Here is a 27,496-nt window from a genome sequence, read left to right as displayed (position 1 = left end):
CCAATCACTGGGCTGCCCCCCACCTCGAGGCGCCCGCCCGCTTCCCCATGAATGAACATTGACGTCAATGGGGCGGGGCGAACCCACGTGACCCCGCGCTCTCCCCTTTATAAGGCGGCAGCGGCGCGGGCGCTGTCCAGCGTGCTGAAGCCGGAGCGAGCGAGTCGCCCAGAGCCGCGCGGACCCAGCTGAGCCCAACCCACTGGACGCCAGAACTCGACCGTCGCTCCTATCCCAGCCACTGCTCGGAGCCGAGGCGGACGCGTCCCGATCTTCCCCTGTCCCCACCCCGCCCAGACCCTCCTCTCCACCTCCCGCATCGTGACACCAGCTGGTAAATACTCCGCTGTCCATCCCTCAAACCCTCGGCAGCCGTGGGCGTGAGGGAGGGTTCTCTCTCCTCCCGGATGGGGCTATTAAAAACACAGCGGGGAGCCCCCGGTAAGGGTCCCTGGTAAATGGGGGAGTCGCCGCTTTTCTCTTGCCGCTAAAGTCGCCCACGCACCATCCGGGGAGTCCTGTGGGGAGGGAGCAGAGATTTTTTTCCCCTTATCTTAGCTGCTTAGTACGTGGGCGCTGGCAGTGAGATGGCTTAGGCAAGGGGGCGAGGAGGCACTGGGGGGAGCGAGGGTTGCGGGCGTTTTCCCATTTACACGACTCCAGAGATCGGCACAACATCTTTCTCCTTTGCTCCTAAACGTCCCTCTTCTGGGTAAGGTTATTAGGGGGATGAGGGAAGCCCTGGATTTCCTGATTAAAGGTGGGGGAAGGGGATATAGAATCAGAGAGCGGAAAATTCTTACAGAAACCCTCTTTCTTTGGTCCCTTCTATTTTTCACAGTCTCCGGCAGTCCTTTGGTCATGAAATCGCTCACGTTGCCGGCTTCCACCCTCTTCTGCTTCCTTCTACTGATCAAGGGGTTGGGAGCAGCGCCCCCGGGGCACCCTGAGGCGCAGCCACCTCCCCTCAGCTCTGAACATAAAGAGCCGGTAGCTGGGGACGCAGTGCCCGGGCCGAAGGATGTTAGCGCCCCAGAGGTCCGAGCCGCTCGAAATTCCGAGCCTCAGGAGGAGGGAGAGCTTTTCCAGGGCGTGGATCCCCGGGCGCTGGCCGCGGTGCTGCTGCAGGCTCTTGACCGCCCGGGCTCGCCTCCGGCGCCCGGCGGCTCCCAGCAGGGGCCAAAGGAGGAAGCAGCAGAAGCTCTGCTGACCGAGACCGTGCGCAGCCAGACCCACAGCCTCCCGGCGCCAGAGACCCAGGCACCTGCGGCCCCGCCTCGCCCTCAGACTCAGGAGAATGGTCCCGAGGCTGGCGACCCCTCCGAAGAGCTCGAGGCGCTAGCTTCACTGCTCCAGGAACTGCGAGATTTCAGTCCGAGCAACGCCAAGCGCCAGCAAGAGACAGCGGCAGCAGAGACGGAAACTCGCACGCACACGCTGACCCGAGTCAACCTGGAGAGCCCCGGGCCGGAGCGCGTGTGGCGCGCTTCCTGGGGAGAGTTCCAGGCGCGCGTCCCGGAGCGCGCGCCTCTGCCACCCCCTGCTCCCCCGCAATTCCAGGCGCGTATGCCCGAGAGTGGGCCCCTTCCTGAAGCCCACCAGTTCGGGGAAGGAGTGTCCTCCCCCAAAACACATCTAGGTGAGGCATTGGCACCCCTATCCAAAGCGTACCAAAGCCTGGGTGCCCCTTTCCCCAAGGCGCGCCGTCCGGAGAGCTCACTCCTGGGCGGCTCTGAGGCGGGGGAGCGCCTTCTACAGCAAGGGCTGGCGCAGGTAGAGGCCGGGCGGCGCCAGGCAGAGGCCACACGGCAGGCCGCGGCGCAGGAAGAGCGGCTGGCAGACCTCGCCTCCGACCTGCTGCTCCAGTATTTGCTGCAGGGCGGGGCCCGGCAGCGCGGCCTTGGGGGTCGGGGGCTGCAGGAGAAGGAGGAGGAGCGAGAGAGCGAGAGGGAGGATGCGGAGGCGGAGCAGGAGAGACGCGGCGGGGCGGAGAGGGTGGGGGAAGAGGATGAGGAGGCGGCGGAGGCGGAGGCAGAGGCGGAGGAGGCGGAGAGGGCGCGGCAGAACGCGCTGCTGTTCGCAGAGGAGGAGGACGGGGAAGCCGGAGCCGAGGACAAGCGCTCCCAGGAAGAGATGCCCGGCCACCGTCGGAAGGAGGCTGAGGGGGCAGAGGAGGGCGGGGAGGAGGAAGACGACGACGAAGAGATGGACCCTCAGACGATCGACAGCCTCATTGAGCTGTCCACCAAACTCCACCTGCCAGCGGACGACGTGGTCAGCATCATCGAGGAGGTGGAGGAGAAGCGGAAGCGGAAGAAGAACGCCCCTCCGGAGCCGGTGCCGCACCCCCGGGCCGCCCCCGCCCCCACCCACGTCCGTTCCCCGCAGCCCCCGCCCCCTGCCCCCGCCCCCGCCCGAGATGAGCTGCCCGACTGGAACGAGGTGCTCCCGCCCTGGGATCGCGAGGAGGACGAGTTGTTTCCCCCCGGGCCCTACCACCCTTTTCCCAACTACATCCGGCCGCGGACACTGCAGCCGCCCGCTGCCTCGCGCCGCCGCCACTACCACCACGCCCTGCCACCTTCGCACCACTATCCTGGCCGGGAGGCCCAGGCGCTGCGCGCGCAGGAGGAGGCAGAGGCGGAGGAGCGCCGGATGCAGGAGCAGGAGGAGCTGGAGAATTACATCGAGCACGTGCTGCTCCGGCGCCCGTGACCTGCTCTGGTCCCGCCCCCGTGCGCCGCCGGTGCGCGCTCGGCCACCCCCCTCCGTGTTGCTCCTCTCCCTTCTCGGTGTTTGCATGCACCCCAGCCCCGCCCCTGGACGCCTCCAGGCCCCGCCCCCGCCCTCGGGTCGCCCCGCCCCCGGGCTGCGCCGGGACCTGTCAGACCGCTTCCCGGATTCGAAGCCCGAACTCCCCAAACTCACTCAAGGAGGCCCCCCGGGGCCACCCCAGGCGGGCGGGCGGTTTGTGCGAATCCCCTCCCCCCACGGGCCTCTGTCCCCACCTAGTCCCTCCCGGGACGTCCCCGTCCAAAACCGGAAAAAGCTGTTCCAGTTAATTGTGTGAAGAAGTGTCTGTCTCCTGCCCTTTGGGCCTCCCAGGAGCCTCTCCACCCTCTCCAGATCGCTGTGAATTTACCTATTCTTTCCCTTCTCTGTTGTAAATACCCCTCACGGAGGAAATAGTTTTGCTAAGAAATAAAAGTGACTATTTTATTAGGACTTTGTTCTCCGTTATTCACCCGTCCCCTTGGGCCTGCGTGGTCCTTCCCAAGGGGCGGTGAGGGAAGCGCCAGCCACAACACCCATCTCCTCCTGTTCAAAAGCCAGGGTGGTGGAACCACTTTCAGCCGTATTTCAGAGTAGAATATGGCCCGTATCTATGAAGAAAGCCTAAATTCCACTTGCAGCCTAGGGGTGGGGGTGGTGGTGGGGGTGGTGGTGGTGGTGGTTAAAGTCATTGGTCCCCAGGGTGGGGCAGCTCCAGTCCACTTAGAAGGCTCTTCTATCCATGATCCTCCAGCCACTTAGGTGGCTCCTCACAGTCCCTGTTCCAACCTCACCCACCCGCCTCCCTTACCTGCCCCCTAAATTCCCTGGTCCTGTGTACTTCACAACAAACAGGGAGGAGGGGCCTCCAGCTACAGAAACACCCTGCTTTTAGCCACTCCTCAACCCTGTGGTAAGCATACAGGGTTGGCTATACCCCTGAACCCCTGATTCCTCTCTCCAAATAAAACTAAACCAGCTGAACGAATCTTCCACAAAGAAACCTCCCAGGAGTGAAACCATGTCCCCAGGAGTTGCTCCTCCCTGGCCGAAGGCAGCTCGGGGAGCTGGAGGCACCATGTTCAGAGAGGCTTTGAGCTCACAAATCCATCTGGAATAGGGGTGCCAGATAAAGTACAGGACACTCAGTTAAATTTTCACTATGGATAAACAACCAATGTATTTGCATAGGACACGCTTATCCTAAAAATATTCATTATCATTCAAATGGCACCGGATGTCCTCTATTGTTTGTTTGTTTGTTTTTTCCCTTTAACTCTGGCAATCCTAGTCCCCTCCTGACTGATCCCAGGAGCCTTTCCTTCCTTCACAGAGCCTAAGCAGGCAAAGTCCAGAAATGCTTTTCCTTTTATTTCAGAGGAAAGGAAATAAAGTCAGACACTTCCCACACCCCACCCCTTAGCTCCTGCCTCACCCAGAACATGGAGTGAAGGAGGGACAGTCTCCCATAAAGCCTGCCCTTCCCCCATCCCTCACTTCCCTCGAAGTGGCAAGGTTAGAAAAAAATTAACTATGTTGTTCCTCCCCTGGCACTGGACAGAGTCCCCACTGCAGCCGAGGAGGAGGAGGGTAGATGAGGGGAAAGGCCTTCCCTCTCAATATTCAGAAATCCCCCCACCCCTACCCCAGGCAGAGAAGCTGCCCTGGCTGGCTACTGGGGCAGGGTGGAGGTAGGTTATGGGGCAAGGGAGAAGAGAAGAGCCCTGAAAACCTTTTCCCTTTAACCTGACGTATTTATATATTTACAGTTATAAGGAAGGGGAGCAAGTCTGGGGTAACATTAGTTCTTCAAAGGCAGGGAATGAAAGCCAAATAGCACCCCCATTTTGGTCACATTTTCCTACCTCCTAGCTCCTAAAACCTTCGTTGGGGAAAGGGGAAACAGGAGATAGAGGTGAGGGAAGGAATGTTTGAGGGTCCTGAGCCCACAGCTCACTCCAGGAGAAGGTGAGGCAGCAGAGGAGGGGCAGCTGGGTTCCACCAAGAAAAGGGGTACTCATGCCCTGCCTCTCCACCAGCTCCCCATATCTCCACGATGCCCAGGCCGGGGGGGGGGCTATGCCAGACCCATCTCCTCCAGCACACTGCGAGGCGACTCATCCTCCTGAGCCAGAGACACCAGGAGAGACAGACAGGGAATGGGGGGGGGGGGGGGGGGGCAAGACAAGGACAATCACGAGTGGGCGGAACACAGAGAGACATGGGGAGGGAGGAGAGAAAAGCCAATGTGAGCTCAAAGCTGGAAAAGTCTCCAGTCCCCAGTCTCCAGGGACCACCCCCCAGAGCCAACGGTGGCAAGGAGGGGGTCCAGGTTGAGTCCGCCACCACCCAGAGAACCCAAAACCAGAGCTTGGGGAGCAGGGGGCTCAGTCTCTGAGGGGGAAGGGAGTGAAGCTGGGACTGGGGGGTGGGAAACGCTTGCTGGAGGCTGGGGGTGCCAGATGGTTGGGTCCTTTGATTCAAAGTGGGGGCAGGGAGTAATAAGTTGGCATCAGGTCCCTGAGGAAAGGTGAACCAGACTGCAGAGAAATGAGTCATTAGGGTCTGAGCAGAGCACTAGTAACAGGGGTGGGTGTGTGTGCCAGGGCATGAGTGTGTGAGTGTGTGTGTGTGTGTGTGTGTGTGTGAAGGGGAAGTTGGACCAGTGAGGTGGCAAGTTCAATTCTGCCCTTACTCCTACTGCAGCGATGAGCCCCCATCTTTCCCCCTCCTCAGAGCCAGCTCAGGCCAGCTTGCTTGTCATTGCAGATTCTGGTGACTCATCTTCCTGCACCAAGTCTCAGCAGTGGCACAGCAGAGAGGGGGCAGGCAGTAATGGGGTGAGGGCGGGGGCGTCAGATAGCAGGAGAACCAACAGCCAGGCACCCTCTACCCCAACCCCCAAATCCCCACAGCCCTTTGCTTCTGAGGAGCAGAGACTTTTGAGTGTGTGTGTCTGTGTGTGTTAAAAAAAAAAAAAGGGTGGGGGGACACATCAGGGAAAAAAGAATTATCTATCGTGTGCCCCTCTCCAATTCCCTGAACAACCCTAAATGCCAAGAGAAGTATGGGACCAAGGAGATCTGGCTGCGACGGGACACCTTGGGTCTTGGGAGAAGGAGGGAGAATGGGCACAGGCGGGCTGTCTGCCACCCCGACCTCCCACCCTGAGCAGTCAGTCAGTGCTTAAGGGCAAGCTGGCCAACCAGGCGCCGTGAGGGCCAGACGCCACAGGGAGGGGGGCCCCCTTGGTGGCCGGAAGGGGACAGCTGTGGCTGGCAGGCAAAGTGTCCAGGGAAGGAAGGGCCCCCTCTGCCATGGTACTCTTCCTCCTCCTCACTGCCCCGGGCCCATACCTCCTGCAGCAGGTCGGCCTGCTCGATGGCCTTCAGCACACTCTTCTTGGAGGTGTCCTGGACATCACCGCCCATCAGAAACTCATCCAAGATGAAGTAGGCCTTCTCAAAGTTGAAGATGATGTCCAGCTCACACACCTGGGAGAACGGGGAGAAGGCAGAGTTGAATGTCAAGGGGCATTCCCGCCCGACCTGCACCCTAGCCGCCCACCTCTTTTCTTCTCATGGCTCCATGGTCTTCTTCCTGACCACTGCTCCCACCTCAGGCTCCTGCCCCAGGCCTATGAGCCCCTGAACCCCGAGGCTTAGTACTGTTTGACTTTTCCTTCTCCTTCTCTTGCCTCTTTCTCTGTGAACATGAAATATGAGTTGCCCTAATCTACCCTTGACTGTGGTTCCTGCTGCCTTCCCCCCAAAATCTGTGCACTGTTCCCACCAGTGGCCAGGCTAGCCTCCCTCCCTGGGCGCTACCGGGCAGGGAAGGAGGAGATTCTGGATCACGGGTGGAAAGACTTGATTGCCAAGCACGGCTCTGCCACCGTGCAGCTAGATGGAGAGGACATTTCATTTCTGAGTCTGGTTTCTCTTCTGAAAATTGAGATAACAACACCTACTCACAGGATAAAATGAGGAGCAGGCACAAAAGCCTGAAAGCACTTTGTAAACTGTTAAGTGGAATATCAATGATGGAATTATTACTTTTCCCCGTCTAAGATCTGAGCTGACTGTCCATGCCTGGGCTATACCCCTGATCAGTTAATCCAGACTTGCTGGGCATGGGACCCAGGCATCACTAATTAAAAAAAAAAAAAAAAAAAAAAATCAACTCTCCAGAAAATTCCAATGCAAAGTCAAGGTCAGAAGCCACTGAGAAAATCTGAATGTAGTCTCCAACCTTCTGTGGGACGTCCAAACTGAGCTCTAGATGGACTGATGGAGTGGCCGATTCCGGTGCGTACCCCCTCCCTGGGGCTGATTAAGGGATATGGTTAATAGGCTTAAGGCTTAAAGAGGGGAATTAATTACTGTTCTCACTGCTCCAACTTCGCCTCTCCCAAATCTTCCTGGCAGCGACGGGAAGGGTCCCAGGGTTTGGTAGAAAGAGGGGACTGCTGAGTACGGACAGGGTGGGCGGGGAGACTTACGCTGCCGAAGTACTTGTCCAGGAGTTCCACATACCGGTGGATCAGCTCCAGCGTGATGAGCTCATTGTCTTGGCCCTCGATGGCGCAGCAGAAGTAGAGGCTGGCGTATCTGAGGGCAGGGGCACACGTGGGGTTGCTGGAGGGGCTGCTGGGCCTGCTTCAGGACCCAGGTGTTGTGCACCCAAACCTCCCATTTCTCCTCATTCCCAGTGCAGGGCCTGTGTCCCTACTGGACACAGGCAGGGTAGCCCCGGGGTATGCAAATAGTAACAACTCGCTCGGCCTCTTGGCAGTTCTCACAAGACAGAGGCAAACACGCAAGCTCTTTCCCTTTTGCCCTCTGACCTGTTCAGTTTGACTCAGCAAAAACCGGAGCCAACTAATCCACCTGCTCAGAGAAGGAACTGGCCGGGGTGTGTGTGTGTGTGTGTGTGTGTGTTTGTTTGGGGAGAGGTGGTGTGTGTGTGTGTGTGTGTGTGTGTGCTTGTTTGGGGAGAAGTGGTGCCAGATCTATAACTGTTGAATGAGGCTGCAAGGGACATGTGTGATGGACAGGATAAGGCCTTGGCGACAGAAGTATGTGCTTCAAGTAGGTGTCAGGCATGAGCGAAACAAGTGGGGAACCAGAATTTCTTCCAAGTAATTTTGGAAAGTAAAGGAAGCTGGAGTTCATCACTGCCCTCCAGATGTCCTTAGCTCCCAGTTCTCCCTGACCTTATTGCTCAGCCATTTGAACCCACTGCCAGACCCCCATCCAGCAGGACCCAGACAGCGTGAAAGTAGGTGGCGAGTCACCTCTTATAGACGACTTTGAGATCCCTCCACTCCAGGAAGCTGCACATCTTGGGCTTGCGAGCCAGAACAACCTGCATAAGCTCCCGGACCATTTTCTTTCGCTCCTTGTCTGATGTGGCCAGGTACCATTTCTGCAGCCGCAGCTTCCCCTGCCGGCTGAACAGCAGCATGAATCGCATCTAGGGGCAGGGGGCAGAGCTGAGGGTCAGAGATTTGGTTCTCTGGGTTTGTTTACTCCAGAAACACAGCCACAGAGCATCCCACAAATGCTTCTAATGCTTCTCTATTCACAGCTCCCACTAGCTTCAAAAATCAGCCCTTGCTGTCAACTCTGGGTATTCCCACCAGCAGGTGCCTTTCCTTCTGGGGCAGGTCAGAGCTTCGGAGTCTGTCATTTGGGTTCAAATCCTGGCTTGGGTAGTTGAGAAATTTGCCTCGGGCGATTGTGTTATGTCTCAGGGCCTCAGTTTCCTGGTCTGTAAGATGGATGTAATAAAAGTACCTACCTGTTTGGAGGGATTAAATGAGTTGATATATGCGATTGTGCCTGTCACATGGTAAGCACTAGAACACGTTAAGTGTCACTATTATTATTCCTTCACCTCCTGTTTCCTTCCTCTGTCTTTCAAAGGTCAGTAAAATGCCTAGTACAGGGGCAAGCAGCTCATAGCTGAAGTCAAAGAGATGTCTGCTTTCTTCTGTGGTCCTTCTATCCACCACCATGGTGAAATGGGGTATTTTGTCTCTCCAGAAGCTACCTCAAATCTCCACCCCACCCTAGCCATACACCCTTGCCGATGTCCCCAATGCACTGCCCTCCAGTGCCAGGCGTATGCCCAGGGGTAAATTCTACCCTCTTCTCTCCTCAGCCATCCAGGCCTCTGGGGCCACCAGCAGTCCTCTCTTTTTGATTCCTTTTAGGGTGCCTCCTGCTCTGCACCCCCTCCCCTCCAGATACCAGGTGACCAATTTCCCTTTCAGTTCCTCGGTTAGGACACCGCCATCCTGCGTGGTTCCTGGAGCTTTGTGGAACAAAGTGAATGCTGAATAGAGTGGGGAGGAGTGCAGAGCCCTCAGTACCCCGTGCACCCCCAGTTTTCCAGTTCCGGGGAGTCCAGTCTACACCCTGGAGTTAGCTCCTTCTCCCTGCAGTTCTCTCTCTGGGCATTACCAAGGGCTGGAATCCGTGGGTGTTTGGAACAGTACTTGTTTAGTAGGCTAAATCAGAAATCAAGGGGGTTTGGTGGTGGGGAAGGGGACACGCTGCTTAGCGTGGCGGGAGGGCAACAGAGGGGCGCAAGGGAGCACTGCGCCTCTGAGATTGGGGGGCGGGGGAGCGGGAAGCCAGCAGGAAGACGGAAGGCCTGGGCTCCGGAAAGAGAATGGGATGTGGGGCGGAGAGCCAAGAGCACGGGAGCCGGGGATCCGAAGCCTGGGTCCTGGAGAGCAAGACCTCGAGCCCACTTGGCTTTCCCACCTCACCCCAGCCTGTAGGCGAGCAAGGCGATAAACCGAGGCAGGACGTCCACTCCTCGGACCCGGAAACTCTCCCCTCCCACACACCGCTCTCCCCGCGGGCCGCCGTTCCTCTGGGCTGTACCGGAACAGAGGGTCTTGGTGACCCGCCAACCCCGCCGCCTCCCTTCGCCGGCAGGCCCCCGCGCCCCCTCTTCCTCGGGTGACTTCCCTGCGGCAGTGATCGGGACCCCCTGGACCGCCACCCGCGCGCCCCCCCCCCCCCGGCTGGCCCACCCGCCCGGGACGGTCCCTCCGCCCCCTAGTCAGCCCCCTCTCGCCCCACATATGCGCCCCCTCCCCGCCCCTTCTCCCTAAAGCCATTTCCAGCTGTTCTTCCTTGCGAGGCCGGCTGGCCCACCGGCCCGGGTAAGTGGGGCCTCTGAGGACCGGAGGAAGAGAGGGCGGCCCTCACAGAGGGCGGCCCCCAAGGACCCCCGCAGGTGCAGCCCACGCCCCTCGGTTCCCCCTCCCCTCCCTCTCCGCACAGCCTACCATCCTGCAGCCTCCGGCTCGGCGCGTCCCTCTTCGGCCACCGTACGCGCCAGCTCCACTCCCTTTCTTACCCTATCTCCTCCTTCCCACCCTCTCGTTTGAAGCCCCGCCCCGTCCCGCCCAGGCTCGAAGGCCCTTCGAGTGGAGTACCGCGCAGGCGCCAGCGCTGCGGGGCGCGCGGGCGGGGCTGGAGGCGGAGAAGCGGAAGCCATGGCAACCAGGTCCTCGACTTCAGCTTTGAGTAGCTCTGTCGTCATGGTAACAAGGCCGTCTGGTGGGCCTGTTGGAGGATGGGGGAGGAGGACAATGAGGTCCTCGCGCTTCGGAACCTTGGGGGAAAAAGGCGGGAAAAGGGGTGAGAGGTGGAGGGGACAACTATCGGAAGCAGGGAGGACTGATGGAGGGGCGGGGGCGAGGGAGAGGGCGCAGGGTGGGACCTGGATGTAGGGAAGGAGTCCTGACTTGAGGACTTGAGGAAGACTAGACAAAGCGTGATGGGGGGGCTGACATGAGATAAGTATGGAGCCCAAAATAGATATGTACTGAGAACCTGCTAGATGCGGCACCCGCCAGAAGTAAGGGAAATGTGTAGGTAATGAGGGAGATGTGAAACAAAAGAGAAAAGGAGGAGCTGATATGAAAGTGATGTGAGGAAAAGGGGGAGGAGCATGAATGAAGGCGAAAAGGGAAGAAATAAAGAGCATCTTAAAAGGGTAGCACGGGTCGAAACTGAAAAGGGACAGATGTAACCTGGACACAAGTGTAAAGATGAGGCTGTGAATTAGAATACGGGCTTTTCCGTCCACCGCGTGCGTATGTGAGCATGCGCGCCTGTGCCTGTGTGTTTCCTCGCGGTCAAGTGACGCAACTGGCACGTTGGGATACGAGAAAACCTTCCGTTTTGTCATGTTGAAAATTATGCTATTATTTTTTGAATAGCACTTGGAGCTATTGTTGGTAAGGGCTTACCCGTCTCCATTTTATGATCTTTTTTTCTTACTCTTGGATATGGAAGGAATATGCTGTCGTTGCAAGACAGGGGGCCTAATCCACCTGGGATAGGGTCTCGTCTCTGACCCTTACTAGATGTGTGGCTTCAGGTGAGTCATTTAGCCCTCAGTTTCCCTATTGGAAAACTGAGGATGGGCATACCTGCCTTGCAGGGTTGTTTTGAGGATGTACAGAAAGTATCTGGCACATGGTCAACACAGTCAACACTCGATATCGCTTCTCACTTTCTCCCTTTCTCAACTTCTTTCTTCTACTTTTTTTTTCCTCTTTGTCAATCCCCTTTTTCCTCCGTGTACACCTTCAGCTTGCCACTGACGTAGACGTTGGTTTAACTATCTTGGGTTTTTTTGTTTTGTTTGGCTTGGTTTTTAGGTCAAGAATAAGATCAATAAAGCCAGCTGTTGGAGTTAGGAAGGGTAAATCATTACGGAGTGAAAAGAAGGAAAGGAGATGTGTAGGAGGGGCAGAACGCAAAACGAATGAAAAGAAATTTGCTCCTGGGAGGCTGGGGGGAAGGTTGTAGATAAGGAAGTAATGAGCCGTGAGGCAGAGAGGTAAAGCAGAGAGCTGAGCAACAGCGGGTGGAAATTTGGAAGCTCTAGAGATGTGAACTCCTACACTCCTTGGAAAGCTGATACTTTCTAGAATTCCTTGTCTCAAAGTGGTATGCCTCACTGAAGAAAAGAGAAGATTCATGAGAGAATTGTTAGAAATAGGGATTTTGCTAATGCCGAGTCCTAGACTTCAGGTGGTTCAAACTAGTTTGTAGCCGGTGGACTGGATCTCTTCACTGTTAGCAAACGACGAATGTAGCGAATCTCTGAGTTAGTGATCCAATTTGGCTTGTGTCTGCAGAGGAGTTCAGATTTGATGCAATGGGCAGTTGGGAGGCATTATGGTTGCCTGAGCTGGTGGATAACTTGGTGAGAATGGTTTTAAGAAAGTTAACCTTATAGTAATATGGGGGACAATTTGAAAGGATAAATGGAAGGCTGGAGGATCATCTTTGGGAATCCAGGCACAAAGATGAAATGGAGAGGGACAAATTGGAGAGATGCCTGTAATGGGCCCATCAACTGACGTTGAGAATTCATCCAAGTGTGCTCGCTTCGGCAGCACATATACTAAAACTGGAACGAGAATTCATCCAAGTAAAGGAAAAGGAGGAAGAGTCAAAGAGAAGTCTGGAGGGTCAGAGGGGAGATTCACCTTCATAGGTGCAGATGGCGTTTGTATTGTCACCCTACAAACCATGCTGAAACCTCCCCAAGCCTTTCCTCTTCTGCTTGTAGGTGGTGGTTCCTCTGGTGGTTGGAGGGGTGGCCTGAAGTCTTTCATCTCTATGAGTTTATGCTCTGTGTTTCTCCCTCTTGTGATGCCCTCTGCACCCATTTTTTTAAAAAGATTTTATTTATTTGAGAGAGAGAGAGAGAGAGCAAGCAGGGGGAGGAGCAGAGGGAGAGGAACAAGCAGATGCTGTGCTGAGCGCAGAGCCCAATGTGGGACTCGATCCATGACTCTGAGATCATGACTGGAGCCGGAATAAGAGTCGGACGCTTAACCAACTGAGCCACCCAGGTGCCTCTGCAACCGTTTTTTGCACATTCTTTTAAATAGTCCATAGTTCCCTAATGATGTCATTTGTAGCCATCTTTGTTTTTTTTTTGTTTTGTTTTGTTTTGTTTTGTTTTGTTTTGTTTTGTTTTGTTTTGTTTTAACTGAGCAGTTGGGACCTTACCATGTACTGTTCCTAACAGTCTGGACAGTTAGAATACCTTCTGTGGTAGATGTTTGCCATTGTCTTTCACCTCCCAGGCTCTAACCCCACTTCCTAGGGCTTGGGAATCCCACCTTATGAGTCTAGGGAGAGATGGAACAACCTCCCAGTGAAGCATGTGAAGTTTCCTGACATTCGCTTTTGCAGCCTTCTTTGGGACCACAGCATCGCCATGTCGGCTGGACTCGGCCAGTCCGCGCATCTGCCCCGACTTTGGTCCAGGAAGGAATGAGGTGATGGAGGGAAGGTAAGACTCTGGCAGAGGGTCACAGGGTCGAAATTTAGGGCACCAATGCAGCAGCACCAATGGCGGTGTCCTGTGCCCGGTGAAGGTTCGGTCAGGGGCACCGCTGTGATTTGGGGGCACTATCTCTAGTATGAGACCTTCCTCTGGTTCTCTGGCTCTCCTGGCAATTCCCTGAGCTCCCCAGTTTCCTTTGCTGCTTCCCTTAGCTAGAGTTGGTTTCTGTTTCTGGTAACTAAGAAGTCTGGTAAACTTGGTTAGCATGCCATATTGTCCCCTGGCTGCACATGTAAGCCGCCTTGTCTCTTCCGCTGGATTGGAAGCTCCTTCAAGGATGGTATCTTATTCATCTTTTGTTTCTTCACAGCATCCTCCATCATAGTGCTTGCTGATTGGCATCAATTATGATTGGTATCCATGGTTATCAAATCTAGATGTTTAAATCTTCTAATCCAAAATATGCTACATTCTAATTTTGTATATAGCGGTAGCATGTCCAATGTCTGTTATTTCTGCTAGAGGATAAACTGTCTTCTTTTGCTGTTTCTACTGTGCCCAGCACAATTCCTGATGTACAGCAGCAGATACCCAATATTGGTTGAATAAATGTACACTGGATCCTCCATTTGAAAATTCCATTGTTGGGGCGCCTGGGTGGCTCAGTTGGTTGAACGTCTGTCTTCGGCTCAGGTCATGATCCCAGGGTCCTGGGTCGAGCCCCATGTCAGGCTCCCTGCCTAGCAGGAAGCCTGCTTCTCCCTGTCCCTCTGCAGCTCCCCCTGCTTGTGCTCTCTCGATCACTCTCTCGCTTTGTCCCTCAAATAAATAAATAAAACCTTTTTTCAAAAAAGAAAATTCCATTGTCATCTCAAGCTTCACTGAGGTGCCTTCCTTCGCCCTCCCCTGAAACCATCCCATCTTTTGGTTTCCCATTGTGGTAAATGTCACCACCTTTTCATAGGCTTGCAGGCTATAATCCTGGGACATGAAGGATAACAAGAAAGCATGGCTGATTCAAGGGACATAGGCCAGACTTGCCTGACTAGATCAGGAGAGGGTGTTTCGAAGAGGGGGAGAGTTGACTGGCTGGGTTATCAGAGGAGAGAGACAGCAGTCTAAAGACCAACCTTCTCCTCAGATATGTGCCTTGAACATGACTTGCTAATATTGTTCCTTTGTCATTTTGTCCACACTGTTTTCTGAAATGCCCTACCATGCCTGCCCCACAGACCCAAATCCACCTTACCCATCCTGTAAGTTTCCATCAAGGTCCCAGTCCTGATGAGCCTTGCACTCTAGTGTAGACCATGGCGATCATTTTGACAGTGTTCCCTTCAACCATCTTTGGGCAGTGACTCACGTAGCATTTCAGCTTTTTGGTGTCTACTCTCCTTAGGTACTTGATAGTAAGAAAGATCACTTATGCTTTTTAAAAGGGCTTCACAGTACCCAGTATCCAGTTAAGCTTTTAAATAAATACTTGTTAAATCGTATGGGGCTCAAACTTGGCCAGATTTTGGCAGAAGCTACAGCTGCTTTCCTTCAAAAAGAGCTTTCCACTGGAGTCAAAGCGACATCTGGTGGCTAGGAAATAAAGGAAAAGGCTATGTGGTGGTAGGAGGCGGGCGTGCAGGCTGAAGACGGAGGTATAAGGGCATGCTGGTGCCTGGCACGTGGGGGCAGGGAGACCTGTGTTCACAAATGCCACAGAGCGGGGTGGCACAGTGTAACAAAGAGCACAGAGGCATCTGGGCTGTTATGTAATAATAATAATAATAATAATAATAATAATAATAATAGTGACAAGTTTCTCAACCCCTCTCTGCCTGCTTTCCTCATCTCGACATAAGTATTTGCTACTATTGCAACGAAACTTACTTGAGGAACCACCTAAAAAAAAAAAGAGTGGTTTGGAAAACAGATGGTGTCTCCTTGACAAGTTTCATTCTGATGGAATATTTTTACCATGGAGGGATTTACAGAATGAGTCATACTCATTGCCCACACGTGGGCAGATAAATAATTCCACTGTGTGAGGTTTATAAGAAATGTGCTGTAATGATGGCTGGAAGCAAATCTTGTTGGCTTTTCATTTCTAAAGAGATGGAGGAAGAGAGATTTGGAAGGGTGGAGGAGGCGGGCCAGGGCGAAGCCAGGCAGGGCTGGGCAGGCTTTGTACTGTGAGGCCGCATCATCATCTCTGTCCCCAAAATATCTGAGAAAAGCAGAGGGCACAGTTAAATAGGGCACCTCCCGGAGCAGACTCTCTCTGCGGGGGTGAGGCCTTCTGATGACCCCTTCTCTTCTGAGACTTCTCAGCAAGGACGGATGGGTTTTTGAAGTGTACACTGTCGAACCAGGCTAACTTGCTCTGCTTTTTGAGACTCTTTCAGTTTCTAAGCAAACCTGTTACCGATGGGTAAATCCTCAACAGCTAGCCCAGTTCATGGAATTGGTCATCTTTGCAGGGGTAAGGAGGACAGATCTGTCTGGGTCCCTGTATCCCTGAGTTCTTGGACTGTTACCTTCATGACTCCAGCTCCCCACTGTGAGCCCAAAGGGAGAGCTGTACAAGAGGAAGGAAGTATTCTTGCAGAAAGAGGAATACTTTAGTACCAGCTGAAGTTTTGGCTACCAATCTCAGTGCTCTTGTGAACTGGATCAGGCCACGTCTAGTTTGGGCATCTCTGGTCTGAGCCAGCTAGAAGCAGGCCAGGTGGCCTCTAATGGCCTCTTTTCTCTAGTTCTGTGACGAGTTTCTAGTTCCATCTTGGTCCCACAGAGCTTGCCAGAGAATTGGAAAGGAAAGAAGGAGCATTCACTGAGGTTGAGATCATCTTTCGAAAGCTCAGAGTAGCTTCAGTGGGCTATGCATACTGGCCTTCTTTCCTTACGCCCCATCTCCCTCCCTTCCTTCCTCCCTCCCTCCCTCCCTCCCTTCCTCCCTTCCTCCCTCCCTTCCTTCCTTCCCTCCCTTCTACCTTCCTTCCTTCTTTCCCTTCCACCTTCCTTCCAAAATTTACATTTTAATTCCAGTACAGTTAATCCATTGGCTTTCAAAGAAGAGAGGAGACCTTCCTTTCAGGTTTGATTGGGCTTTGGGGTCCCTCTTACTATATGGACCCTTAGGGGAGAAGAGAAAGCCTAAAAAAAAAAAAGACAAATCCAAAGAGAGGAAAACATAAGGAGAAGGTGCCAAACAACCGCATCCCCTTTGAACATCTTAGTGTACCACTTTGGAGGCATCCAAGAAGGTCTCTAACTGTCCCTCTAGAGGGAAACAGGAATGACAGGGTCAGGGAGAAGGCCTTTAGCAAATGTTGAAAGACTGGGGAGTAAGTAGGTTGAATGAACGCCCTTTCTGGATTTACATCATAATCTAAACTTGCTCCAAGGAAGTCTAACACAATTTAGAGAAAATTATAATGTGAAGGTTCCTTTAGTTCAAGGCCTAAAATCTATCTTCATTCACAGCAGTGGGCTTATTTAGGAAAGTTGTGAAGGCTTATTTAAGCTTGAGAAGAAGTAAGATTCTAACCAGGCAGAATGATCACTTTTGACTGTTTTGTGCCTTTTGAAAATGTTTGTATTACCAGAGTCACATGACTGCAGGGTTGAGAGTTTCTTGAAAGATCCTTAGTCCTGCTGCTAGGAAGTTACCCTATGGACACACAAGCACACATGTACTGGGATGACTGTGCAAAGATGTCCATCTCAGCCTTGTTGGTAACAAAAATGGCAATAAAAGGGGCCCCTGGGTGGCTAAGTTGTTAAACGTGTGCCTTCGGCTCAGGTCATGATCCCAGGGTCCTGGGATTGAGCCCCGCATCGGGCTCCTTGCTTGGCAGGAAGCCTGCTTCTCCCTCTCCTACTCCCCCTGCTTGTGTTCCCTCTCTCGCTGTATCTCTCTCTGTCAAATAAATAAATAAAATCTAAAAAAAAAAATGGCAATAAAAAAAGGCCATGGAACCACCCAAATCCATCAACAGTGGTTAAGGAATTATAGTACATCTATACATGCAACTGGTAAAGAGAATGAGGGCAGGTGTGTAGGATATATCATTAGGTAAATAAAGCAAGTTGCCAAACACTGTGTGTGTGTGTGTATGTGTATGTAGGTATATATATATAATTATATATGTATAATGATCTTATTTGTGTGAAAGTGAAGAATATTTTAAATATGCTTATAAATGCTTAGCGAAGTTCTAAAAGAACACCGAAGAAACTGGGGACCAATTAAGTTCCCATTTTTACCTTTCTGAGTGTCTTACTATGAGCTTGTGTTTGGTATCACTTAAGTCACCTGACATTTAAAATTAAATTTAGATTAAAATATACATTTAAAAAAATATACCCTGACTGCAGAAGCATCGCCACCAAGAGGTCATCCTGGCTGTCCTTAAACACTTCCAGTGATGGAGAACTCACTACCTATTAACTGTCAGACAGCATTTTGCAAGAGCCCCCAGATGGTAATTAGTTCCTATTAAGACAAGAACTAGGGACTTGCTCAGTCTGAACTCACTCTTGATCATGAGTTCATGAATTCGAGCCCCACGTTGGGCTTAGAGATTCCTTAAAAGAAATAAAAATTAAAAAGAGAGAGAGACTTAGGTTTCCAGGGGGCTGGATCTATCAATCCTATCTTTAGGGTTCTGGAGCTGGACAGCATATAGTTTCGACAGCTAATTCTTGGTATTTTTTTCAGTTTAAAAGATGATTTTTTTGAAGATATGAACAGAAACTAATTGGGGGAGGTATGTCCCCTGGCAAGAGCCTTCATGAAACTAGAGGAAGAGAATAAAAGACTTTCCAGGATGTCGTTTTCAGGAGGATATTAAGAGAGTCTATATCACAAAAGAGCCTTGTTTTCAAAGGAACCCGATCTGTACATGGGGATGGTGAGGGTAACACACTCAAAGTTAAAGAGCACACATGAATACGAGCACTGTTTCACACCCGGAAAAAGAAATCTTGTTAAATGCCAAGTAGAGAGTGATGGTGTGGACCAGACCCATGGGGAACACCAGGTTGAGGAGCCGGACTTGGTCTGGGTTTTGAGAAGTGGGGAGTGGGGTAGGCGCAGGGGTGGGGGCATTTGACAGGGAAGGCAATGGCATGAACGGAGATGGGAGCCCACAGGGACAGTGCGCATGAGCAGGTGTCAGGGCAGGTGGAAGGTGTTTGAGGGACCCCTCTTTCCTTTTTGAGGGTGACACCCAGGGGGAGAATTTCACCCTGCACAACATGTCCCATGGGCCTTCTTGCAGAGGCCCCATGGTCAGCCCCGGGGACTTGCCCGGGGCAAGTCTCCGTGCCTTGGGCTTGTGGGCGTAAAGATCCCCTTTAGTGGAGAAGTCTATGGACTGATGGAATTCTGATTTTGTACTGTGTGAAATGTGGAAAGTAAAGACAGGGACTCTTTTGGAATATTTTAATTAATTTATTTTATTATTTTTAAAAAATATTTTACTTGTTTATATATCAAAAGTGAAAAAGCATATGATTCAACACAACTTCAAGAATGTTGGACCCCACATTTGGGTATCCTTATGGGTACTGTGTGTAGCTGTCATGTCCAGTGCATTACGAGAAACAAACAAACAAAGAACAAAGATTTTTCACTGAAGAGCACGGGGGTGGGGGAGGGAGGTTATTAGGGTCCTATTTGGATTACATTCATTCATTCGACATCTATGTGCAATTCTTTAACAAATTGGTCTTCATACCATGGCCTCTAGCTTGCTGGTTTTCAGAAAGATTATCTAGCTAGGGTAGTTAAGTCCGAGCTCATGGTCTCTCTCATTCTCCTCTCTCTCTCAATCTCTCTCCCCCTCTCTCACGTGTCCACTGCTCGCACACAGCAGCCGGAAATGACACATCGAAGTGAGTCACCAATGCGGCTGTGAATCACCCTGTAATTGGGGAAAGTTCTGTCCTGCTAGGTCGTGCAGCCCCTTGCTCTCCTGTTCCTAAATATATTGGAAAATTTTGAAACCACTCTGTCCTCGCTGTAGTCTCTCTGACCCACCACATCCTTTTGGTCCCTAAAGGTGGATAATCTTGGCGGGGGTCTTAGCCATCAAGTGGAAGGGCCAGGAAGGGAGAGGAGCCATCGGGCTCGGGAAGCCACAAGGTGGCAGTGTGGGCCCCACCACGCTTGCCGCCCAGAGGGGCAGCTAGTCAAGGGGCCAGACTCCTGAGATGCAAGACACAGACCACCAGGGAACATTACAAGCAAGTTCATATAATACGTTTTTCTTGAGCATCCTCTTTCTCTCTCACAAGCACACAAGGACGAGGATGTAATAAATACTGAAGCACACCCCTGGCGTCCCATCCTCCCCACCAGGAGTTGAGAGCCAAGAGCCAGGCACACATCTCACTTTTCTTCCTCCATTCCTGCAAAATAAAGTTAGTGGGAAGCAGAAACCCGCTCCTATGAGTAAACAAGTCACCTACACTCCAAAAGAACATATGCACACTGTTTCTCGGGAGGGAGACGGCCAGGTCAGGGCGGGTTTCCACACGGGGTGGGCAGGGGCGCTGCCCATCCGCGTGACCTCTGAGCTGGGGCAGCACAGACCTCGAGCTGGAAGGGCGCCTCTCCCACTGGCCTTTGGCTCGCCGCCAGCCTCCTTAGCAGTGGAAGACAGTGTGAGAGTGACAGCAACGTGACTGGAACACAAATCGTTTCTACCAAGCACACAAAAGCTCCCATAAGCCTTGGGGTGCCATCCTGCCAGGGTCTCAGCGGGGTCCAGGTCCGAAGACCCGGAGGGGCAGAGCGCTGGGCAGAAGCTGGTGGGTTGTACAGAGTTTTACAGTCTGGTGTGGAGACCCAGCTGTGCTTCGGAGTCTGTCCTGGGGGCTCCATGAGAGAGTTTTACTGAAAGGTCCTCTTCCCCACTCCTGGGAGAGGCTGAGGTCTGGGAGGCAGATTTGAAAGATTTACCTTTTTTTTTCTTAAAAAAAAAAAAAGGCAAATGCCTTTTTTTTCCTCCATAAAAATTAATTAAAATATATATATATATATTTCCCCTTTGGAGTTCCTTCTTTCTCGGATACATCTCCAGTTCTGTCCCAGATGAGGGCTGCTTTTCTCACGGTCAGGGTTCCATCACTTGGCCCATGAAAAGGACCGTGCCTGAGGACGGAAGAAGCGTGGGAGATGAGAACGGGAAGAAAGGGCACAGCTCACCCAGCCCCATGTTTATGGATGAACTGAGATGTGAGAGCGTGAGTGAGCTGTCTGGAGTCCCAGCTGCTGTTGTGACTAAGCTAGGGCTGGGGTCCTGGCACGGTGCTCTGCTGGTGACAGAGCATCGTCCCTGAATGGAAGAGGTGGAGCAGAGCTATGGATTCTTTGTCTGGAGTCCTATTGGGGTAGGAGGGAGTGTCTACACCTGTCTAGACTGGTGCCTGAGGTGAGAAAATGGGGCGGGGGTGGGGGAGAGGGCAGCGGAGCATCACGGCCCCGGCTCACCTGTGGGGTTGTGCCGCACCACAAAGAGGAAGGGTCTGTCCATGATGATCTCCTCGGGGGCCATTCGGGCTGAGACGATGATGGCTAAGAGAGAAGGAACAATGATCTAGAACAGGGGGACTGGGCACTGGCGCCTGGACTGGTCATCAGGAATCCCCTGACACCAGCCTTCTGATGGCAGCCCTGCGGGGTGACTAGGAGGCTTGGTTGTTCTCCTGGCCGTGAACCTGAACGGTTTAGGGAAGTTCTCAGAGGCCTGGTTTCCTCCAGGAGTTTCCTAGAGATCTATCCACTCCTCACAGCCATTTAGGTGAGCCATTTTAGAGCGTCTTGGTGAGCCAGTTCCTTAAGCTGACTAGCCACCGTGAGAAGCCAGGCTTCCTGGGGGGGGGGGGGGCTTTTCACCTTCAAGGGACCTCTGGAGCCATCGGGTGAGGGACTGGGCTCCCAGGCCAAGTGGGCTCACCTTCTAGGCTGAGAAACTCTGGTTGGGTTGGGGTGATGCCCTTGGCACCGGGGGCGGGGGGGGGGTGCCGCTCCATGGGGAGAGGCAAGAGGCTGGTAGAGCAGAGCCGTGGGGTCCATCCCAGATGTGGGCCCCTCCTGGAAGTCCTGGGCTGAGACCCACCAGGCCTCACCTGAACCTGACTCACCTGTAGAGGAAGACGCCACCGTGCCACTCTCATTCACCTCGATCTTCACTTTTTGCAGTGCCTGGGACACATACAGTCCCTCTCGATCTGAAACACAAGTGGATCCGAGGGCAGATCAGCTGGGGTTCTCAGGGACACACTCCTTTGTCTCTTAGGGGCCCCACAGTCCACCAGCGGAAGAAAGTGAAAGGAAAATCTCCTACCTGAAAGACTCGAGAAGTCCGCCTGGTTTGGCCTAAACATGTCAGTCATCCCCAAGTTCTCCAGGGGCCCCCGGAGGTTGACTTCGCTCTCCAGGGAGAACCTGGGAACAGGAGCAGGAAACAGCTCAAGCTCAGGCCGCCCCTTGCGGCCTCTCCCAGTCCCTGACATCGTATCCCCTCCCTGGGCTGGCTGGCTGGCCCGACAGGATGGGGACAGATGTGGAAGTGGAGGGAGGCTCGTCTTTTCAAATCTGTGTGTAAGGCCTAATAGAAATGAACATTCTCTGCCATCTCCCCACCCCCTGGAACCTGATCTGTAGATTGTGTTTCTGGGAGCTAATTCTGAAGAGGACTCCAGCAGAGAGGCTTTGGGCTCCCCCTGCTTCCCATCAGGGCTCTCATTAGCTCGGGTTTCACTTTCTAGGGCTGGGGGCCAGGGAGGGGCAAGAGCCCGCAAACCAGCTAAATTCTCCCCTTTCCCCAGGCCTGGCATTAAAGCATCTGGAAATTGGGGTAAGTGTGGTGGGAGGCTTCCTGTAATTCTGGAATGACCCAGCCTCAGCCTTCTCCACCCTCTGTGGTTCTGCAGAAGGATTTTTAAAATCTGCTTGGTTGGAAGCCAGCTAGAAAGAAGCTGCTCGGCTCCTTTTGTCTCCATTGTTTGGATGTTGACTTGAGCCGATGCGGGTGGGAGAGGGTCTTTCACAGGCCGATCTATCCCCCCCACCTCCACCATTTCTCCGGCTCTTCCTTTGGCTGGCTTTGGCTGGGTATTCTGAGGGTGGTAAGTGTGGGGGCATGGTCTAGAAAAATTCCCCGCTGCCCTCCAGTGGAAACAGGAGGAGGGAGGATGAGAGGAATCTTAATCAAACCCAGGCCGGAGTGTTTCCCATCAGCTTCCCACACACGTCCCTGCCCTACAAATGTCACATTTGGGAAACTCGATGAGGGGGTGGTCCTTTCAGGGAGCCCTGCGGGATGGGAAGGGGGCAGGTAGAGGGGGTTGGGCGTTGGCAAGGGTGGTGAGAGCGAGGGGTGACTTACTTGGGCAGAACCAGGAGGCGGAGGTGCCTGGTCATATTCCCTTTCCACTGGCTGATGAGCTGGGCATCCAGGATGTCAGTGAGGGCAGAGAGAGGCACCTCTTTCTCATAAGGAGCAGCAATGAACATGCTGAGAGTGTCCCCGTGGTAGGGCAATTCCAGGATGTCGTAGTAACGGCCGTCGGGGGTAGAAAACTCGGCTGCGAAGACAGCAGATTGGCACACTGAAGATGACTCCTCTTGTTGGTTCTCACCCAGCACTGGGTTTGCAACGAGTTCTATCTCCTCTGTCTGGAAGCCAGCTTTCTACCCGGGCTTTGGAGGCTCCCCCAGTCAGAGTTTTTTAATCCCCATTTCCCTTCTCTTCTGCCAATTCAGTGTCTTCTGGTAACTCTGTCTCCTTTGGGCCTTCTTGGCCTTCACCCCCCTCTCCCCCACACTCAGCCACTAACTCATTCCGAGTCTTCTCTCCTTCAGCTCAACTTCCACACAGGCCTGCCCCCAGCAGGATTTGTGAGCCCCCGCTCCCCCCCCCCCCCCCCCCCTTGTAATCACACTAGAAACACTCAGGGACCAGAGACCGGGGTCACGTGGTCATAGGCGGGCTCGAGGGACTTCCTGGATGTCAGCTTCCTCTCGCATGAGCTAAAGCTACTTTCGGCTGCTCCCGTTATCCCAACAGCTTCTGCTTGGGGAGTCTTTGGCAAAGCTGGGCTACATTCGGGGTTTTCTCCTCCCCCGGAAAGGGAACCTCCCAGGGGGATGAGGTATAGTAGTGGTGGGACTTTTGGAAGGAGGTCTTGAACTTACTGTAGTTGAACTTGTTGGTTTGAGCCATCATGGGCACAGAGACGGTGCTGCCGTCGGATTTGTGGAAGAGGCGGTGGTGGGTGCCCGACTCGGGGAAGGGTGTCTTCCACTGGCCGTTGAAGTAGAGGGCATTCACCAGCATCAGGCGCGTCAGCTGGTCCACGGCCCCTCTGCCCAGTAAGTCACCAATCATGCCTACGAGAAAGCCAGGTGAGCCGTGAGGGGGCTAGATAGGCTTTAATCCTCTTAGCGGGTTCCCTTCGGTCCTCAGATTGGATGTGTGTGTCTCTGAGGGGATCCGGTCAGGAGGCAGACTGGGGGCGTAACTGAACACAGTCTAGCTGTGTTCAACCTGTTCCATCTTCCCAGGAGTCTCGGGAGGGTTTCCCGCTCAGCACACGCTCTGGCCCTGGGATCCTGCCCAGGATCAGACGCAGAGAGTGAGTCCTCCCTTACTTTGCTCCCTAAGCTGGAGGCTGAGAGAGCTGTGTATTCTTCTTGTGGTCGTAACCGTTCTTATGACAACTCACAGCACTTTTTAGGGCTGCCCTTAGAGGTGGTTCGTGAGATGGCCTACTTATGAAAACAAAGATGCTCTGATTCTTAAAGCGCCTGACCCATCTACAGAGAAGAGCACACTGCTGGGGAGAGGTTGGGATGCTGGAGATTTGTTTCCAGATCCCCTTCCTCTGCAGGCCCTCGGGCCCAGCCTCCTCTCCCTACCGGCTCACCTTTTGTGTGTCTCTTCACCCAGTCGTTGACGATGAACCTGGCTCTCTCCACCTCGGAGAAGTCCACCTGCTTGACTGTGGTCCGGAACAGCCTAAAGAAGTGGGGCATGAAGCCGCGGACCAGCTTCAGATCCCGCTGCACGAAGATGGCATCGGCAGTGCTGATCTCATCCTTGTTCCACGGCCCCATGAGTTCCTTGTACAGCTGGTGGAGGGCAGGGGCCATGCCCTCCTCTGTGCCCGGACAGGACAGAAAGGACACATCAGCTTACGTTGAGTCAAGGGCCCCCGAGTTGGGCCAACTTCCCCCATGGGAGGCCCAATCCTGCCCATCTGGATGGGGCTCTTCTGCTCCCCCAGGGGTCTATGGAGGGAGATTTCCTTCCAAACCTTAATCTCTTCTGCGTCTCCCTCTTTTCCTCAAAAATCTCAGGTCCTGACCCTTTTGTGGGTTAGAATATTTTTCTCTGCTTTTAAGTTCTGAACCCTACATTTTTTTCTTATCAGAATAATAGCGATGAGAAGCATTTCACCCGCATAATTCGATTGAATCCCTACAGCAGCTCTGTGTGGGAGATAATTTTATTGTCCCCATTTTGCAGATGAGGAAACAGGTCCACGGGGCATGAAGGTCATGCAGTTAATAAGTGGTAAGGCACATCTGCTTTACGCCACGTCCCCTGGCCTGTACCCCCGGTGACGGACCCAGGGCCCAGTGAGGCAGGGTGTGCGGGGGAGATGTGGCGCAGGAACTGGCCCTCCCCCTGTTTCCGGTTGGTGACGCCCCTGTCCCGAGAAGACGGGGTGAACGCCCGACCCCGGCTCTGCCCCATCTCTCACCATTAATCTGGAACTGCATGGCCTCTTGGATCTGCTGCCGGGTCTCTCCTGCTGTTGTCAGCTGCAACATGGCCAGGACTGAGGCCACCCCATAGGGGGAGAAAACCACGTTGCGGTCCTTGGAGGCCAGTGCCACCTGCTGAAACACCTTCACTCCGAAGTCTGTAGCCAGTTGCACCGCCCCAGTCTGGCGGGGGCGGGATGCCGACGCTTCACCAAAGACGAGGGCCAGGCCCAGGGCTAGGCAGGCAAAGACTGGAGACATCCGCATCCTAGAGCAAGCAGAAAGGATCTGGTGAGCGGAGAGTTCTGGAAGACGGGCGGGTGGCGTGATGCATGAACACGGGGGCGAGAGTCCTTAAGGAACCCTGACGGCCCCGATTCTGAGCCTGTCCCCTCCGTCTCAGCCCCAGGGAGTCTTAAGCGCAGTTCCACCTGTGGGACTCTCCCAAACCCCTGGCAGCACCCTACAGTGTCTCTCCCTTGGGGGGGGGGGGGCGGAACAAAAGGCCAGATTATACTAACGCCTTTGATTTGCATAATGCTTTTAATTCTCTTCTAATGCTTTCACAACCCTTCATTCATTCAAATTAGCGGGCATGAAAAGCCCCTTTCCAGAGGTGGGCAGGGTGTCCTGATGCAGAAGGACCGAGAATCCAGGCCGTTGTTTCTGGGTGGTGGGGTTGTTGGTGGGGCCACCCTCCGTCAACTCAGGTCTGCAGGTCTCCAGCAGGGGGAGAAAAGAAGAAAAGCGGGGATCGTGGACGGAGGGCATTTCGCGGAGGGGCGTTCTTCGCCTTAACCCGAGGAAGAGATGGAGCGTTGGTTTTTTTTTTTAATTTCTCTCTTACCTGAAGTTCTCAAAGGTGCCTTGTGATAGGCGTCTGTCCTGTTGCTGCTGCTGACGGTGGTGATTCTGCTGCCCCAGAGGGGGTGTGGCTTTCTCGACGGTGCTCTTGGCCCTGCAGCCAGACGCAGCTGTGTTCCTCGGGAGCCTGCTGCCTCCCTTTATACCGCCGTGGGCAGGAAATAGATGAACTCATGGCTCAGCCCCACCCACTTTCTGGCTCTGGAAGTCCGGCCAGGCCCCCTCCGCACCTCCCTCTGCCAAACTGGCTGAGGCATGTGTGTGTTCGTGTGCGAGAGGGGTCGGGAACAACGGGGCAAACCCTGCTTGCCTTGGCCCAAGGGCCTCCCTGGACTTGCTACCTTCTGCCTGTGTCCCTCTCTTTTGGGATGATCTGCCAGGTTGACCCCGGGCAGGGCCAGCCCAAATACCCGGTGTTTGCGATGACCTTCCCCTGTTTACATTCTTCCTTTTCTTTTGGAGAAAACAGGTCGCCTCCCTCCTCTTGGCCTCATCCCAGTGGCCAGAGGGCACAGAGTGTGCCATTTGATTGTCTGGGTTTTGACTGTCTAGGACATGAGCACGCAGAGGACTCCCTTCTGTTTTTTCCCTCTTCCCTGCCGAGGGCCCGCCAGCCCGTCGATGATACACAGCTGATGATTCTCCCACGTGTTCAGACTCTCGCAGTGCCTCCAGGGCTCTCTTGGGTGCCAACAGCCGTGTCTGGAGGGGGTTTGAGTGTGCTGGGTGGGGTGATGGAGGATGAAAGGGGCCAGGGATTAACGGGGTAAAGTCTTGGCAAGGAATTAGGAGCCTGGGGAGAAGTACACCTTATCCTTTCCTCGAGACACAGACACCCGCAGGGCCGGAGCACCAGTGAGAGAGTCAATTTGTGGCGGGTTTGTGGGGTGTGCCTCTAGGCCATTGGGCTTGGAGGTGGAGGAGTGACCCAACGATGCTAGAAAGGTGGGAGTTGGTGTGTGGGACCGGACTCGGGCACCTGGGGGCTCGACGGGGTCAGGCCACGTGCCCAGGCTGTTGTGGGCAGAGGGGGTAGCTGGGTGGGGAGATGAAGCCCTTGACCTGCTGGTCCACACACTGTCTTGCTTGGTGTAGGTGATGGGGTTCGACTGGGAGTATCCTCGGAGACAGCCGATAGCAGAATCACAGGAAATTTAAGTGGGTGGAAGCGTCGGGATATTTGTTTTGGATTTTTCAGTAAGCAGATGCCAAGGGCAACAACAGCTGGCCGGCTTTTCCCACTTGTACTCTGTCTCCGCCTCCGTTTGTTTTCTCTGTTGTCCCTGGGAGTCAAGTGGGGAGGGGGCGGTAGGGAAAGAAGAGCAAACCTCAGTTGGAAAGTTAGGATCACCCACCCTTTTCCAGTACAGGACCGTTTCCATGTAACTTCTTGTTTATGTCCTTTTCCTCTGCTGGTCTGGTTTGGAGTCCCTGAGAGAGTGGTTAAGCATGAGGAGGTGGTTACCCCTGACCTCTCTCAAGTGGAGACAGAAGTGCAGCCCTCAATCCATCTCCTACCCCTGGAAACGCCCCCAGTGCCCTGCCCTCTACCCCTGGGGGCTCAAGGGGGACGAGGGGTTGGGAGAGCCAAGCCCCAAGCTAGCAGGGCAGTGGGTGGAGAAGCGGCTGAAAGCGGGTCCCTGGAGGCACCCCGCTGCCCATCCTCTGCAGCCGCTGGAGCTGAGCCTCCTTCCCTTCTTCCGTTGGCCATACTGGGAGCCGTCGTCCCTCGCCCCACCAGGCCTTAGC

The 27,496-nt window shown here is 53.9% G+C and overlaps 3 protein-coding genes across 4 annotated transcripts; 1 reads left to right on the top strand and 2 right to left on the bottom strand.

Moving 5' to 3' along the window:
* Positions 1–120: 120 nt before the first annotated feature.
* On the top strand, positions 121–4,028 carry VGF (VGF nerve growth factor inducible). 2 transcript variants are annotated; one of them, XM_032430919.1, is made up of 2 exons: positions 121–334; positions 842–4,028. In XM_032430919.1, the coding sequence occupies exon 2, from the start codon at positions 862–864 to the stop codon at positions 2,713–2,715; it is 1,854 nt and encodes a 617-aa protein (XP_032286810.1). In that variant the 5' UTR covers positions 121–334; positions 842–861; the 3' UTR covers positions 2,716–4,028. The 2 variants fall into 2 exon arrangements, with proteins under 2 accessions (XP_032286810.1, XP_032286811.1); XM_032430920.1 differs by lacking the exon at positions 121–334 and adding an exon at positions 470–712.
* A 94-nt stretch (positions 4,029–4,122) lies between these two features.
* Positions 4,123–10,183, bottom strand: AP1S1 (adaptor related protein complex 1 subunit sigma 1). The gene is made up of 5 exons (XM_032430921.1): positions 10,079–10,183; positions 8,069–8,247; positions 7,274–7,382; positions 6,129–6,266; positions 4,123–4,897 (listed from the first exon to the last, which is right to left on the bottom strand). Exons 1-5 carry the CDS (start codon positions 10,079–10,081, stop codon positions 4,850–4,852), a joined length of 477 nt encoding a protein of 158 aa, XP_032286812.1. The 5' UTR covers positions 10,082–10,183; the 3' UTR covers positions 4,123–4,849.
* An 8,408-nt stretch (positions 10,184–18,591) lies between these two features.
* On the bottom strand, positions 18,592–25,849 carry SERPINE1 (serpin family E member 1). Its single transcript, XM_032430786.1, has 9 exons — positions 25,731–25,849; positions 24,880–25,151; positions 24,040–24,273; positions 23,309–23,503; positions 22,500–22,698; positions 21,456–21,556; positions 21,253–21,339; positions 20,600–20,683; positions 18,592–20,260 (listed from the first exon to the last, which is right to left on the bottom strand). The coding sequence occupies exons 2-9, from the start codon at positions 25,148–25,150 to the stop codon at positions 20,223–20,225; spliced, it is 1,209 nt and encodes a 402-aa protein (XP_032286677.1). The 5' UTR covers position 25,151; positions 25,731–25,849; the 3' UTR covers positions 18,592–20,222.
* Positions 25,850–27,496: the final 1,647 nt, after the last annotated feature.

Source organism: Phoca vitulina, unplaced genomic scaffold (genome assembly GCF_004348235.1).
Source record: "Phoca vitulina isolate PV1807 unplaced genomic scaffold, GSC_HSeal_1.0 scaffold45, whole genome shotgun sequence".
NCBI classification, from domain to species: domain Eukaryota; kingdom Metazoa; phylum Chordata; class Mammalia; order Carnivora; family Phocidae; genus Phoca; species Phoca vitulina.
The sequence above is the reverse complement of the archived record's forward strand: the minus strand, read 5'-3'. Positions and strand labels throughout refer to the sequence as shown.